This window comes from Sceloporus occidentalis, unplaced genomic scaffold (genome assembly GCF_023333645.1).
Source record: "Sceloporus occidentalis isolate IW3139 unplaced genomic scaffold, rSceOcc1.0.p SCAF_8, whole genome shotgun sequence".
Classification (NCBI taxonomy): Eukaryota; Metazoa; Chordata; class Lepidosauria; order Squamata; family Phrynosomatidae; genus Sceloporus; species Sceloporus occidentalis.
The window spans coordinates 11,151,696-11,167,300 of NW_028316988.1; the positions used below are offsets into that span (position 1 = coordinate 11,151,696).

The following is a 15,605-nucleotide window of genomic DNA, read 5'->3' on the forward strand; positions in this document are numbered from 1 at the left end:
AAGAGGTTACCAGCGCATGTACTACTGTTTGAAGGTCCCACTGAGCCAGGTAGGGACGCAGTTGGCCTATCAGCCGAAGTTGACACCATGCACTCCTGGCTATCGCCTCCACCTGAGATGTCAACTGTAGAGACGAGTTCAGGAGCACTCCCAAACTGCGGACTTCATTCTTCAGGGGGAGTGTGACCCCGTCAAGTATGGGCTGGGAAATCTCCTTCGCCAGACCAGGGGCACCTATCACAAGCACCTCTGTTTTCTCTGGATTCAGCTTGAGTTTGTTTTCCCTCATCCAGCCCATTACTGACCCAAGAAAGGCATCCAGAGGAGAGATGTCATCCTTAGTCACTGCAACAGTTGGAGACATAGAAAAGTGAATTTGGGTGTCATCGGCATATTGAGAACACTGGGCCCCATGTCTCTGGATGATCTCTCCCAGCAGTTTCATGTAAATGTGGGGGACAAAGTGGGGGACAAAATAGCTCCCTGAGGGACCCCAGATGTTAGTTCTCTCTTAAGAGGAGCAAGTGTCCCCCAATTGCACCATCTGGAATCTTCCTGAGAGGGAGGAACAGAACCACTGAAGTGCAGTGCCCCCGATGCCCAACTCCCTCAGGCGTTCCAGAAGGATACCATGGTCAATGGTATCGAATGCCGCTGAAATGTCCAAGAGCACCAACAGGGCCACACTTCCCCTGTCGATGCCCAGACAGAGATCATCGACTAGGGCGACCATGGCAGTTTCAACTCCGTATCCTGCCCTAAAGCCAGTTTGAAATGGGTCCAGATAGTCGGCTTCATCCAAGACAGCCTGGAGTTGAAAGGCGACTGTCCTCTCAATCACTTTGCCCAAAAATGGTACTAAAGAGACTGACCTATAGTTGTTCCTTATCAGGGGATCTAGAGAGGATTTCTTTAAGAGTGGCTTAACCAATGCATGTTTAAGTGCTGAGGGAAATTTCCCCTCTCTAAGGGATGCATTTATTATAGTCTGAAGCAATGATGTTACAGCATCTCCTCCCTGAACAGCCAGCCAAGACAGGCAGGGATCAAGAGGGCAAGTCGTCCTCCTTACACATCCAAGGAATTTGTCCACTTCATCGGTACTCACAAGCTCAAAACAATGCAGTCTAACGCAGTCCGTGGAGTCACTGGATACCTCTCTCATAGTCTCTGTTTTAATGCTGGAATCCAGATCGACCCTTATCTGAGAGATCTTATTGGCAAAGAAGTCATTGAATGCATCACAGCAGGCCGTTGTTGGTTCTAGTAATACGTTCGGGGTGGGAGGCAGTTGGATTAGCTCTCTGACCACTCTGAATAGCTTTGCTGGACGAGACTCTGCGGATGCAATATGTGCAGCACAGAACAAGTTCTTTGCTGCATCGATTGCCACTCTGTAGGAAACTAAAAGGTTTCCTAGGAGCATCTTGTCAGATAAGCGTCGGTGTTTCCGCCAGCGGCGCTCTAGTCGTCGCACGGCTTGCTTCATTTTCCGAAGATCTTGAGTGTACCATGGTTTTTTAGTTGAAACAAGCCGGAGAGGACGCTTGGGAGCGATGCTGTCTATAGCCCTGGTTAGATCTTTATTCCAGGTATCAACCAGGGTGTCGATAGAATCGCCGTCATTTCCAACCATAAAACCCTCTAGGGCTTCCTGGAACCTTTTGGGTTCCATCAGCCTTTGAGGGTGGATCAGTTTAATAGATCCTCCACCCCCGAGGGGGGTGTGGGTAATGGCTGTTAGGCCAACCTTGACCAGGAAATGGTCCGTCCATGACAGGGCAGTGGTGTTGATAATCTCTGCCCATGGGCTTTCCTGTTCCGTACAGAAGAGCACATCGAGTGCATTACCCGCACAATGTGTCGGACCCGAGATTAAAACACCTGGAAGTTTGGAAATCACTGCAAGTCTGGATAATGGGATTCCTGAGCTGAGATATGCAATCTTCCTCTTAGTTGTGGAAATGAGAAGATGGACTCCCAAAGTTTGTACAGTGAAGAAACCAAAACAGTGCGCAAGTGTGACCCCTTCAATAATAATAATAATACTAATAATAATAGGATTTATTTATATGCCGCCCAATCACTGGGAATTCGGGCAGCTTACAACAGAGGGGATAGAATCACAGAATCACAGAGCTGGAAGAGACCGCAAGGGCCATCTAGTCCAACCCCCTGCCATGCAGGAAATCCAAATCAAATCATCCCAGATAATAGATAATAGACGGTTCCCTGTCCTCAGGCTTACAATCTAAAAGACACGACAGAAAAGGAGAAGGGAATGGTGAGGGAGGGAGGGGATCAGGTCCAGCATTCTTCTCTCCCTCTGAGGCCTGGACCAAGGCAGATGGACTGGAAGGAGGGCTCGACTTCTTAATCGAGGCCGGGCTTGATGGCATTGGGCCTGTCCTTTCACTCCCTCTAAGGCCAGAAGATGACAGTTGGAAGGAGGGAGGGGAGGACCACTTTGGGACCACTTGGCTCAGTGCTATGGACTCCTGGGAACTGTAGTTTTGTGAGACATTTAGCCTTCACTGTCAGAGAGTTCTGATGCCATGATAAATTCCCAGAATCCCCTAGCATTGAGCCAAGGCAGTTAAAGCAGTCTCAAACTGGAATATTTCTGTAGTGTGTTTGGGATGCTTGGGGTCTGCATAAGTCAGAAATGACTTGAAGGCACACAACAACAAAAAGCACAAACCAGAGGGTCCTATAGTTCAGGGAAGTGGTCTCCAAACCCTTCTTCCAAACTATAAATCCCAGGACTGTGCTGCCATGGCATTTCAAGTGGGCTGGAAATGGTGGCAGAGCTGAGTCTTTGCACAGACAACTAACTGGCCTCTTCTACATGTGACCCCTGACCCCGGCCCTCCAAAATCCCCCCAGGACCCCTAGAACGGCCAGGGACCCCCGGCACGTGCCCAGGGCCTCCCCTGCCTCTTCCCTTCCCAGGAACAGAAGGGATCATGGAAGGGGGGGTTTGAATGGGAAAAATTATTAGGAGAATGCTGCAATTGCATTCATTACGCTATAATGACTCCTGCTGGCTTTGGATGACCCTCTCGGGGTGGTTCCTCTATTTTTAAATTATGCTATCAAAGCATCACAATGAAAAGAAAGAAGACTTTTTAATAATACTAATACTAATAATAATAATAATATACGAACCTATATATGCATATAGCCCTTAAAATTATTCCTGTTAACTTCTGTCCACCTTTTCTGCCCAGGAGGAGCAGAGAGATTGTGTTAAATAACAGAAGAGGGAGAAAAATAGAAAACAGAGCAAAGGGTCTTTGTGAAAAGCAGGCAGCGAAGTTAGAAAGTGGGAGCCCTGTTCAAGGAAGGACTGGACTGAAGGAAGAATGGATTTGAAGGCAGGCAGGCAGGAAGGAGTAGGCTTGGAATAGGGAAGGAAGGAAGGAAGCTTGAAGGGAGGGAGGGGAAGGGAAGGAGAGAAGAGGAAGGGAAGGAAGCAAGATGGAAGGAAGGAACATGGATGGAAAGATGGAAGATGGAAGGAAGCTTGAAGGGAGGCAGGGAGAGAAGGAAGGTAGGAATATGGAAGGAGGTGTGAAGGCAGTCAAGGAACGAGGGCTGGGGGCTGAGCCTGGGGTCTGCCTGGGGTCCCTCTGGGCTCCAGTGGCTTTAGCCTGGGCTCCTTCCTTTTTGGGGGGGGCACCAGACCAACAGCCCCTCCACTCCCCTGTCCCCCAAAAAAGTGCCTTGAGCCTGGGAAGCCCCCTCCCCAAATCCCCCCTCGGCTTGGGAAGCGGCTTTGGGCCAGGAATAGGGGCCTCTCTCCACTCCTCTCCTCCCCCCTTGAAGAAGACCCTTCAGGTGCCCTCCGGGGGAGTCTTCCCCGTGGATCCAGGGGAAAGGGGATCACTGGGGCTTGGCTTGGGAAGCCTCTCTGCCTGGGCTTGGGAAGCAGCTTGGGGGGCTCAGGAGTGACCTGCCCCAATGGCTGGCCCTGAGATCTATAGGGAGAAAGAAGGGCTTGGGGGGCAGATCAAGAGGGTCTCATTCCTCCCCCCAAAGAAAAGGAGGGCGACCCCTCCCCCCAAAAGGGGGATCGGTTGAGAGAAGTTGTAGGGCAGCCCCCTTGCATTGTTATATTGAGTGGACGCGCGTCCATAGCGCTTTAAGGCGGGGGCCAAGCGACGCTGGCCCTAAAGCTCATCCCAAGGATTGGATAGGATTTGCATTTGTATTGTGCTGTCTTCCTTTCTGTATTCTTCTTCTTGTCATCATCATCATCATCATCATCATCATCCCCCTCCCCCTCTTCCTCCTAATGATGAAGTATCCTTCTGTCTTGGTGCTTTTAAAGGGAGGCAGCCTGGAGCAGCAGGGCTGGGAGTCTGGCTGGGACTGACTGAGGGAGGACCCCAGAGAGAGTCCCCAATGGGGAATCCTGGCCCATAGGGAATCATTGCTTCTCTCTGGGCCCCTTTGAGCGGGGGTCCTTTGGGAGCCTCCCCCAGCTGGCCAGCCCCTCCCTCCCTCGCCCTCTGGGGCGGGGCCTAAGGCCAGGAGGAGGGGCGGGCCAGGAGGGGGCGGGGCTGGAGGCGGCTCCCTGTCAGGCTTAAAAGCCAGCTGGGCTGACTGTCCCTGGCCTCTTGCTCTTCTGCTGGCCTTCCTCCTCCTCCTCCTCCTCCTCCTCCTCCTCCTCCTCCTCCTCCTCCTCTTCACCTTCTTCTTCATGGCGCCCCTCTCCGGAGCCCCCCTCGAGGCCAGGCAAGAGGCCGCCCGGGTCAGGAAGGTGAGTCAATGGGCAACTCAGGGCAGGACTAGCTGCCCAGGCCTCTGAAAGAGAGCCTCCCTGGCACCTCCTCGGCGGTCTCCCCTCCAAGGACCAGCCAGGACTGGCCCTGCTTAGCTCCCAAGAGCAGAGGGCAACCTGGGGCCTTTGGGGCACCTTAAGGAAGGCAGCTCAATTCCTAGATAGATAGATAGATAGATAGATAGATAGATAGATAGATAGATAGATAGATAGATAGACAGGACAGATAGAAAGATGAATGATAGACAGATGATAGATAGGCAAATGGTAGATAGATGGGCAGATGAAAGATAGATGGCAGATAGATAGATGAGTCTGCCTAATTATCTATCTATCTATCTAGCTAGCTATCTTATGTCTGTCATCAATCTATCTGCCTATCTAGCAATCTATCTGATAGACATATAGATAGGCAGATGATAGACAGATAGATACATATATAGATAGATGGTATAGATAGGCAGCTAGATGATAAATGATGATAGATAGGTAGGAAGATGACAGATAGAGAGATAGGCAGATCATAGATAAGGTATAGAGAGAGACAGGCAGACAGATGATAAATGATCAATAGATAGATAGGCAGGCAGATCAATGATACATGACAGATATAGCAGATATCTGGGGTTTTGGAGAGTCTCCTTGGCATTTGGACTAAAACCCAGAGCAGACCTTCCCTCCTTGCAGCATCCCCTTTGGGTTTTGGGTCCGGCCCCATGCCAGCCCCTCTGACCCCTTTCCTTGCCCCTTTTGCAGAGCCTGAAGCCCCTGATGGAGAAGCGGCGCCGGGCCCGGATCAACGAAAGCCTCAACCAGCTCAAGGCCCTGATCCTGCCCTTGGTTGGCAAAGACGTAAGTCAGGCCCCAGGGTTTCTCTTTGGGGGACTGCAACTCCCAGAATCCATACACTGGCACGGGGGGGGGGGATCCTAAGACTCCTCCTCCATGGCTGAACACAGGGAGGCTGGTATTCTCCCAGACAGACTTTGGAAATCTTATTTTGGACTGCAGTTCCCAGAATCCCCCATCAGCATACAGACCATCACTGCTGGCTATGATTTGCCGGCTTTTCGAGGCAGACTGTTTGGAGCCCTTGCTTTGGACTCCTGAGTTGCAGTCCAAAAAAAAGCATTGCCAAGTTCTTTCCCATTGTGAAAATGTCTTGGACCTCTCTTTCTTTATACTTTTCACAGGGCTCTCGCTATTCCAAGCTGGAAAAAGCCGACATCTTAGAGATGACTGTCCAGTTCCTCCAAGATCTCCCCGGCCCCTGCGCCTCCATCTCTGGTGAGTGCGTCTGCATTGCAGAATGCAGTTTGACACCACTTTAACTGCCATGGCTCACTGCTATGGAATCCTAACATTAGTTTTGTGAGATATTTAGTCCTCGGTCAGAGAGATCTCTAGTACCATACCAAACTACATATCCCATAGCATGCAGCCATGAGAGTTAAAATGATATCAAACTGCATTAATTCTGCAGTGTAGAGGTAATAGTACTTCTTCCCTGTTGTTCTTCCATTAGCAAGTTTAATGCTTTGTTTAATTTTTTGAGGAACAAAATGCTTTCAAGAAAGGGCTTCCACAAATACAAGGTGTTGATTTTAAAACTACTTTTAATTATATATATATATATATATATACACACACACACACACACACACACACACACTATATATATATATATATATATATATACACACACACACACACACACTATATATATATATATATATATATATATATGGATGCTCTAAATTACTTTTAAGGTTAGAAACAGTTAGCAATGATCTCATTCAAGCAGGCTTTTGAGGGATAATCATGTCAGGGAGGCTTTAATGCGATTCAGTCATGTTTTCAACTTTTCTATGTGTATGGAATATTATCCTGTTTTTAATTAGTTAATTTTTAATTTATTTTTTAATTGCAAAATTTTTCAATGGCTTTATTTGTAAGCCACTTCGGGAGAAAGGCGGCATAGAGATGAAATAAATTGTTTTATATTATTTTAAAAATGTGGAAACTGCTTTGAGGCAGGAAAAGGGTGTTGTTTTGTACAATGAGGGCTGGAACATGGTGAAGCGACGGGGTCTTTTTGTAGAATGAGGGATGTTCGCATTCCCTTAAAGGTCCTGGAAATAAAGTTGTGCAAACTATGGTGGAGCATGTCTGCATTCAGTTCTAGACTATAGCCATGACCCTGGGCATGCCATGCCATGGTGCGCATACTTCTTGTTGTGCCAATGAAGTGTGTCTTTTAGTTGCACACCACTGCTATTCAGTGAAAGGTTTGTGCAGCACAACCTTATGTGGAGCTTTATGCTTTACATTGGGCATTTGCAAGCATTCTGCTCTATGGCAGTGCCCCATTGTATGGCAGTGTCCCTCCTTGGCCCTTCCGTAACCCACATCTCTCTCTGCCCCTTAAAGACGCAGCCAACAGTTACTGCAAAGGCTACGGTGCCTGTGTCTCCCGCCTCACGCTCCTCCTCCCCAAATACAACCTCTTGAACCCAGAGGCCTGCCATAGACTCCTGGGGCATCTCCAGCAGGCCTGCGACCAACGCCACCATTGCTTTCGGGACTCTGCCACCCCCCAGGACTTGTCCCAAACCTGGGGCAGGGGGCGAGCGGCCGGAAACCCACCCACAGCGGTCCAAAGACACTCGTGCCCACCGTCCCCCACGGCTCAGCCTCCAGCCCTGTGGAGACCATGGTAGGGTCTTGTTTCTCCTTGGTGAAAAGCCCTGCGTGGTGCATACAGCCTCGTACTACGGAAGGATCGTTGGTGAGCCCCTGAGAAAGGATTGCCCAGCAAAGAGGGTGCCCACCATCCCTCTGCACCATTTCCAGCACCAGCTTTCCATTGGCAGATGGCTTTCTGGTGGCAGATGACCAACAGCTGGATGCCTTTTAAGCCTCTGCATTGGTGGGATCTGAGCCTTCATCTCTCCCCTGCAGTCAGGTTACAACTCTTTGTTGCATCTCTGCATGCCAGCTTTCCTTTCTTTTTGTTTTTGTAAGGGAAGGGCTATAGTTTGTGCATCGAATGCAGAAGGAGCCAGGTTTGATGCCGGACATCTCCAGACAGAAATCCTGAAATGCTGGAGAGCTGCTAGCATTGGGCAGTTTGTTCCAAAATCACCTTTTCTCCAGCGAAAGCAAAATAAAAAAAAAAGGTGCCCAAGAAACGGCGACATGCAGGAACTCCCTCCCTCTCAAGAAATCCTCCAAATAAACTCTGCATTGTGCATGTATGGGAGGGGGTGACGTATATATTTCAATGAATTCAAAGTCAGCTATCAGAAACAGACTTGCAAGGAGGGTTGATAGTCAATAGTCAAGCAGCATCTAGAACTGGAAGGGGAACACTTTCCAATCTCTGTCTTTGGGGCCAGGATTTTGTTTTTCCTCTTCCCCTGGGCATCCTCTACATGAAAAGAGGGGACCATGAAGCCCATCCAGCGCCTTGGACTGTTGGTTAGACGTTCTCTTCTGGTCTGTGATTTGCACAAACCTGGCACAGTGGTGTCCGGACAGCACTTTAATCCTGTATATATTTGTCAGTATGCAATAAAAACGTTGCGATCGGTAAAACAAGACAAAAGTGTGTGTTTCTCTTTCTTTGCAAACAAAGAAACACGATAGATTGGACAGACATACACACACACACACACACACACATATACACATACACATACATGTAGGTAGAATTCAGAAACCTAGCCCTGTTAAGCCTGGGATTTGCAAAGTGATCTTGCAACACTTTTGAGAGGGCAGAAGAAGTTGTAGCAGAAGCTTTTGGGGGCATGGGGTACTTCCTTTGCATACCATGAATGCGCTCATGTGTTTGTACATATCAAAGTATATATGTGTGTGCATATAAAGAGACACAGGTATATATGGACCAGCGGTTCCCAAACTTTGGTTCTCAAGATGTTTTGGACTTCAGCCCATTGCAGAGACTGACCCACCTTCCTTCTGCAGAGACTATAATGGAAGGATACAAGGCCAGAAGAGAGAGCCATGCAGAGGCACCGGAGGCGGCCTCCTCCTCCTCCTCCAGCAACGGAGGTCCAGCTATAGACCCTCCAGGCCCAGCTGAGGCCAGTGAGTTTAACCCCCACCCCCACCCACCCCAATTTGGCGTTCTTGTGATATGCCTTCAAGTCGTTTCTGACTCATGAAGACACTAACCAAGGGGCTGTCTGGGCTGAGAGTGTGTGATGGTTTCCATATCTGAGCAAGGATACGAACCCTGGTCTCCAGAAACCTAGTCCAGGGCTCAAACTACTATGCTATGCTGGCCCTACAGCAGGTGAATCTGTGTGGATCTGTTTGGAAAGGACACCTTTGAATACGCTCCTGCGGAGATGGAGGAAGGGCCAGCAGGTGACCCCTCCTTCTGTCCATCCGCACCTCAGGAAGAGCAATGCAGGGGTCTTGCATTGGGAAGAAGGCATCCCTCAGTCACAGACCTACACACAACGCACACACACCTGGCTAGAGATGTGGTTCAACATCAAGAATTTGCAAAGCCTGGGAACAAGGCAGGGCAGGGCCTTGGTGGAAACGTAAGTCTCCGGTGTTGTGCCAGGACACGCCTGGGCACCCTGCGCCTGGGTTAAGGAGGCGCTGCCAAGCGCTGAGACGCAGCAGAATGGGTTGCGAAAGACCGAGGCATCACCCACCGCATCCACCCAGCCCTATTCTGACACTGAACCCACGGAGGAAGGTGAGGCAGGGCAAAGGGTAGGAAACGTCGCGGAGGGAAAAGCTGGAGCTTGGGAAAGTGACTCCAGGCGCATGCAGACGATGTAGTCATTCTCACACTATTATGATCCCACTTTAGCTGCCTATGGCTCCGTCCCAAGCAAAAGGGGGATTTGTAGTTTGGGGACGCATTAGAGCTTTCTAAATGGTCCCCCCTGGACTGTAAATCCCAGGACCCCACAAGATGCTACCCTCACAATTAAAATGGAATTGTACTGCTATAACTGCATAGATTCATGTATTCATATAATTGATTCCCAAACAGTGGTCCTCCAGATGTTTTGGACTTCAGCTCTCAAAATCCTTGAACTTGATCCAAGTCCAAAACACCTTGAGAACCAACGTTTGGGAACCTTGCTGCACTCCCCAAAAGCCTTGCTGCACTATACTTATATACTTGCGTATCTACTTACACTACATTTATATACTTATATGCTTGCTGCACTCCCCAAAAGCCAAGTACAAAAGAGCAAGAAGCAAAAGTATATCTAAAGTCTCCATCCCACACCCCACTTTATTCGTCCCAGGAGGATGCCGAAGGTTCAAAAGTCTCCCCAAAAAAGTGTTCATCCTCCTCTCCTTCTGGGTCAGAAAACAGCTTTGCAAGAGCTCTGGGTTTTCCAGCAAAAGGGGAGACGAAGGGCAAGGGCTGGGCGGCGAACAACCGCAAATTAAGCCATTAGAGCCAGTTCTCCCTGATCCGGATTTATTTATGAGCAAGACCTGAGCAGCAACACCAGCAGCACCAGGGGATAATAGGGCTTATCTGGCAAGAAGATCTCCTGCCTCCAGTCTCTCTGCACCTCTGGCATCTTCCACTTTTCCTAGCAAAGACGACGCCTGATGCTCCCCAACCACAGAGGTGTAAAAGCATCAGATCCAGCCTGATTTGCGTAGGGTTGCCATAATTGTCCACTTTTACCAGGGACAAAATGTGGAACAAATTCAAGACCAAACTGTAGGACAACTGCAGGACAAAACTCAGCCCAAAATGTAGGACATTGAAGAAAAATGGTGGACCTTAAATGTCCTACATTTTGAGCTGAGTTTTGTCCTGCAGTTGCCCTACAGTTTGGTCTTGAATTTGTCCTACATTTTGTCCCTGGTAAAAGTGGACAATTATGGCAGCCCTAGGCCATTTGCGGTTTATATTTTGGGACATCTAGAGCTGCTTTGGAAAGGCCCTAAGCAAAATGAAACATCTTCCAGACTTCATTTGTGATGAGAAGACATTGGAAACCAGTGGCTGTCTTTCGGTTAGCTTCCAAACATGGCCCAACATATACTGAGCTACACTTGCACAGCAAAGCTTTTTCACACAGTTGCATTTCTCATTATTTTATTGTGTCTTGCCTGAATTTGCATGTGGCTTGCTAACCATCGCACATGTGCATGCAGAGAAAATGGTGGTGTGTTTGCTTACCAAGGATATATGTCCTCGGCCCAAAAAAGATGGCGTTCTGTATTGCAGTTGCGGATTTGTTAACTAGTTACGAATCCGTAACTGCGTTGCGTTCAGCAAGAAGATGCTTTTATAGTTATGGCCCTTTTGTCATGAAGTTGGGTGGTTGCATGGAATTGGAAAACTATAATTCCCAGCATTCCCTAGCAAAAGTGGTCTCAAACTGGATTATTTCTGCAGTGTGTTTTCAATCCAAGACACACTCTGCATGACACTGCCCTTGAGGATATTGAATCTTTGTAGGCTATTATTATTATTGGTAGGTTTTATTATTTGTAGGTTATTTGTAGATATTGAACCTATAGGGCTTTTTTCTTGGCAACCTTCTTCAGCGGAGGTTTGCCATGGCCTTTCTCTGAGGTTGCAAGAGTGCAACTTGCCCAAAGGTTTCCATTATTCGAAATCCTGTTTTCCAGAGTTGCCATAATAGTCCAGCGCCCAAAGCACTATACTTTAACGTAATAACTTTATCTGATGATTGCAAGAACAGCAGCATAAAACCAGAGAGAGCATGGCAGTTTCCCTCTCGGCCCGAAACTCGGCTGGCACCGGTCTCTCTGGGGCTTTGTAGCCAAATCTGCGCCGTCAGTCAACGCTTCCCAATTGAACAATGGAGGCCTTTTGCATGGCAGGGAGTGCCAGCCCAAAGCTCCCCAGGGGACGGATCCTCGCCCGTCCTGCTTGCCAGGAGCTTGCTTTCTCTCCTTCTCTAAGTGCCATCTCTCCCAAACGCTTTGCTGAGGCTGCACTTTCGTCCCCGAAAAAGAACCTGTTGTGGCTTCTCTGATCATCCTGGTAACTCCTAGCTCTTTCCAAAGACATCTCTTGGGAACCACCTGGGGATTCCTATGCCAGCCTAGCAACTGGCACTATAAGCGTGTGCCCTATCTGACCCCTTTCATTTCCTTAGCATACTGGGCCCTCCACACTTTCTGGGGTTAGGGGCACAGGACTTCCACCCAGCAAATACACTTTTTATTTTTAACCTGAAATAATACCTCTCTAGTGAATCTCTAAACACAGTTCTGTGGCCAACATCTGGCAGACGTTGACCATAGCATTGTACTGGAGGACCTACAAGTGCGAAGAGACATGTTTTCTCTGGGAATCCCTACATCTTCCAGTGGGACTCTATGGCCAACACCTGGCAGAGATGCTCTGGAGGACCTGGATATTCCTAGGAGTTTATTGACATTAAAGAGAGATTAAAGGGCATTTAAAGCATCCTGCAAATGAAGCAGAAATGGCAAGTCATTGCTCAAACGATTATCACACGCAATTGCACAAATAAAGTTATATCGGAAATGCATTGTCGCTGAAATCCCGAAAGTAAAAAGATGTGCATTAATGCTTCTTTGTGACTGCTTTAATGGCGGGTTTTGTTGTGCAAAATTGCTACACCTAAGTAAGCAGTTTTTCTGGTATATTCACGGGCATAAGCTCTTGAGCATTTGCAGGATGCTTTAAATGTGCTTTAATCTCCTTTTTGATGTCAAGACCAGCCTCAGTGTGATAAGCTCCTAAAAGTCTGCGAAAGGTAACAGGCCAGGGGCAACTCCAGGTGGGACTGGGAAAGATCCCGACCTGCCTGGAACCTTTACAGAATAAAATTATATTCCTTTCCTACCCAATAAATAAAACAGATTTTAAATCAAAGCCATTTAACACCCAGCCAGAGTTGGCAACACTGGGCCAGGTGGGCCTCCATGTCTCTGACTCCCTGCAAAGGAGCTGCCTCTGTGTTTATTATGTGATGCTGCCGGGGAGAGACCCCCAAATTTGCAAGACAACTGCATGTGGATTTTGGGAGGTGCAGTCCCAGAAAGCACCTTCCTCAAGTTCTCCAGACTTCCATTTATGACAGCCCTGAGGAAAGCTCCTTTCCTTGGTGCTCCTTCTGTTGCTGGAAGTGCACTTTTGCGCCTCGGCGTCTGCACTGTTGCTCCTGTGTGTGTTGCCTGGGCATGTTCTCAGGAGACGGCTGGGCTTGGCAGCCCGCCTTGCAGTGCGTGAGTAAGCAGTTTCACCCAGCGGTTCCAGGGATCCCAGCGGCGGCGGAGACTGCCAAGGCCCCTGAGGGAAGCAGGATCCATCCCTGTGTCAAAACCCGGCTTGAGCACCGTGGGAAAACTGTGCTCGCCTTTGCCCTCCGATGGAGGAGACACGTGTCCTGGGTGCGGCTGCGGGCACTGTGTCTCGTGGCTCCGGGGCGCGGCCGGGCAAAGGCAGATGGAGACATCTTCTCGGTCCTATTACACTTGGGTGGGGGGGTGTGGGTCTGGGTGCAAACCTTCACACCAGTTCCCAGTGGATGCAAGCTACACCAGTAGGGTTGCCATAACTATCAACCTCCAAACCGGGACAAATGTAAAAAATGTAGGACAAATGTAGGACAAAATTTACACCCCCCAATGTAGGACATATTTTTAAATGGAGGACGCACGAAAAACTAAAAGAATAATAATTTTAAAAAGCATTAATATAAATGCATGTTTCTTAGGCATGCTCAAAATGGAGGACATTTTGGAATGAGTTGGTCATACACTTTTTTTGTTGATGTTCCCTTAGCCTTGAGTAATTGGTAGATAAAGAAGTAAGGAATATTTTGTGAAAGTATATAGAAATAATTTTATGTTGATTAATAGTCAAAGTGTATGTAATATTAGCAAGAAGCAGAAAGAGTACAAATACAACTACACAAAAACAGAAGATTGGAAAGTGAAGAAGAGAAAGAAGAAAAGAAGATAAAATAGAAATTTCATATTAACAATGATGATTATATTTGCAATGATTCGAAATTAATTGATTGTGTCTAAATTGGAAATGGTTAATAATTAATAAAGATATTTCAAAACTAAAAACTATTTTGTAGTGAGTGAACACAGAACATTGGCATTGGCAAATAATCTATCAAGTAACAACCTCCTAAACACATAGACTTAGAGATTCCCTGTGGATTAGTTTTGGAAGTAATCATTCATCTGTGTTGCAAATAGCCTATACAGTGATAACCATGTTTTCTCTCATTAGCTTTCAGTAAAGGGGAATGTTAAGACCAAGGGAGCACAATGGAGAGAGTCAAGCGCTCTGTAATTAGCACCATCTTTTCCTATTTTGCTGCTGGTTTCTGAGAGAGAGTCACTTATTTGACATTTTGTTTCTCCTCCTAGATTTGGCATCAAGGAAACATCTACCAAGTCAGCATTTTCTTTGCCCATGAGATGCTAGTTTTCTCAGAATGCGGAGACAAAAGGAACTCGGATTGATCTTCTTTAAACAATTTAACTTTATCCTGAAGGCCAGGTCCACTTTCTCAGTTAAGTGATTAAGATGAATCTGAATGTTTGTTTCTCACATGTCACTGAATCATGGTTTGAAGCCACTTGTGTCTCCTCTAACTCTCTAGGTCCAAAGCATTGGTTTGATATGTGATCAAAGGTAAGCAGGAGGGGCATTTTCTTTTATTTAATGAAGTATAGTCTCAGTTCAGATGTAGCATTTTTCCCATGAAGAAACAATGGGATATGTAATAGAAATGAACACAGTGAATAAAAACATTTTAGTAGGAGTGATGAAAATGGGGTGATCTGCTTTATAAACAAATGTATACGTTGCCAGCTGTTCCAGGCTTGAATGCAAACTTCCCTAGGATTTTGCAGGAAAGATTAGCAATGCAGAAATAAAGCAGCTTGCTATGGCTATGGAATTATGAGATCTGTATAGTGGGGCACCAGAGCCATCTCACAGATCAGACTAGATTCCTCACCAAATTACAAATCCCAGAATTCCATAGTATTGAGTTATGGCAGTTCAAGTGGTGCCAAACTCTTTTATTTTTGCAGTGTGGCTGCAGCAGCAGCAGGACATAATCCAGTGGATGCAAATTACAAGGAAAGAGATTCTGCCCAAACATTAAGAAGAATTTCTTTACTGTAAGAAGTGATGCTTTCATAAAATCATAGAACCTTAGATTTTGAAGAGGCTGTAAGGGCCCTGTAGGCCAGTCCCCAGCTATCTTGATGGCAGCCAGCCACCCAGTTGCAGGAAACCACCCCAGTTTAGTTAGACCAATAGACACCCAGTTTCCAACAGGAAAAGACGTCCCCAGAGACGGGTCTTCAGTTAGACCTGGAAGTCACCCAGAATGGCTTGAAATGGCCAGTTCCGTCACCTGGAGGCATCTGGAGTTGTGGTTGGCAATCTTAGGTGAAACAAATTATTTGTGTGCTGCCCATATTGACTATACCTCATTTTGTCCATCCCCGTCTTCAATCATGCGTGAAAAGTGCTTTAAACACTTGAAAGGGCATGTAAACATTAAGTGCAGTTTCTGTCTGAATCTCCTTAAACAAGGCCTCTGAGATACACCTCTAGCTGCTGGAAGGAAAGAAAGGTTGGCTTACCTTTGGCAGGAATGCGGCGATCATCAGGTACATGCTGCGCACATTGATATTCATTGTGAAATCCCAGGCCTTTTCGTCACAATCCCAAGTGGCCCCATGATGGACAAATCTGGCAGAGAAGAAGGTAAAAGGGAGAGGGGGGGAATCAAATTCTTTAGGGATGGCAACTACTAAAGCCATG

The 15,605-nt window shown here is 47.4% G+C and overlaps 1 protein-coding gene across 3 annotated transcripts; it reads left to right on the plus strand.

The window, feature by feature from the left end:
* The first annotated feature begins 3,493 nt into the window (after nucleotides 1-3,493).
* Nucleotides 3,494-14,505, plus strand: LOC149307871 (transcription factor HES-2-like). Of its 3 annotated transcripts, none has more exons than XM_089536985.1 (4): nucleotides 3,494-3,553; nucleotides 5,543-5,638; nucleotides 5,980-6,073; nucleotides 7,217-8,321. In XM_089536985.1, exons 1-4 carry the CDS (start codon nucleotides 3,500-3,502, stop codon nucleotides 7,504-7,506), a joined length of 534 nt encoding a protein of 177 aa, XP_089393111.1. In that variant the 5' UTR covers nucleotides 3,494-3,499; the 3' UTR covers nucleotides 7,507-8,321. The 3 variants fall into 3 exon arrangements, with proteins under 3 accessions (XP_089393111.1, XP_089393113.1, XP_089393110.1); XM_089536987.1 differs by lacking the exons at nucleotides 3,494-3,553; nucleotides 7,217-8,321 and adding exons at nucleotides 4,692-4,765; nucleotides 14,192-14,505; XM_089536984.1 differs by lacking the exon at nucleotides 3,494-3,553 and adding an exon at nucleotides 4,692-4,765.
* The last annotated feature ends 1,100 nt before the right edge of the window (nucleotides 14,506-15,605 follow it).

Excerpts from the sequence above, each read along its gene's own strand:
- LOC149307871 (XM_089536984.1), top strand. The coding sequence starts at position 4,706 with ATGGCGCCCCTCTCCGGAGCCCCCCTCGAGGCCAGGCAAGAGGCCGCC. Across the intron at positions 5,639-5,979 it reads TGCCCTTGGTTGGCAAAGAC|GGCTCTCGCTATTCCAAGCT; the intron begins GTAAGTCAGGCC and ends TACTTTTCACAG. Across the intron at positions 6,074-7,216 it reads CCCCTGCGCCTCCATCTCTG|ACGCAGCCAACAGTTACTGC; the intron begins GTGAGTGCGTCT and ends TGCCCCTTAAAG.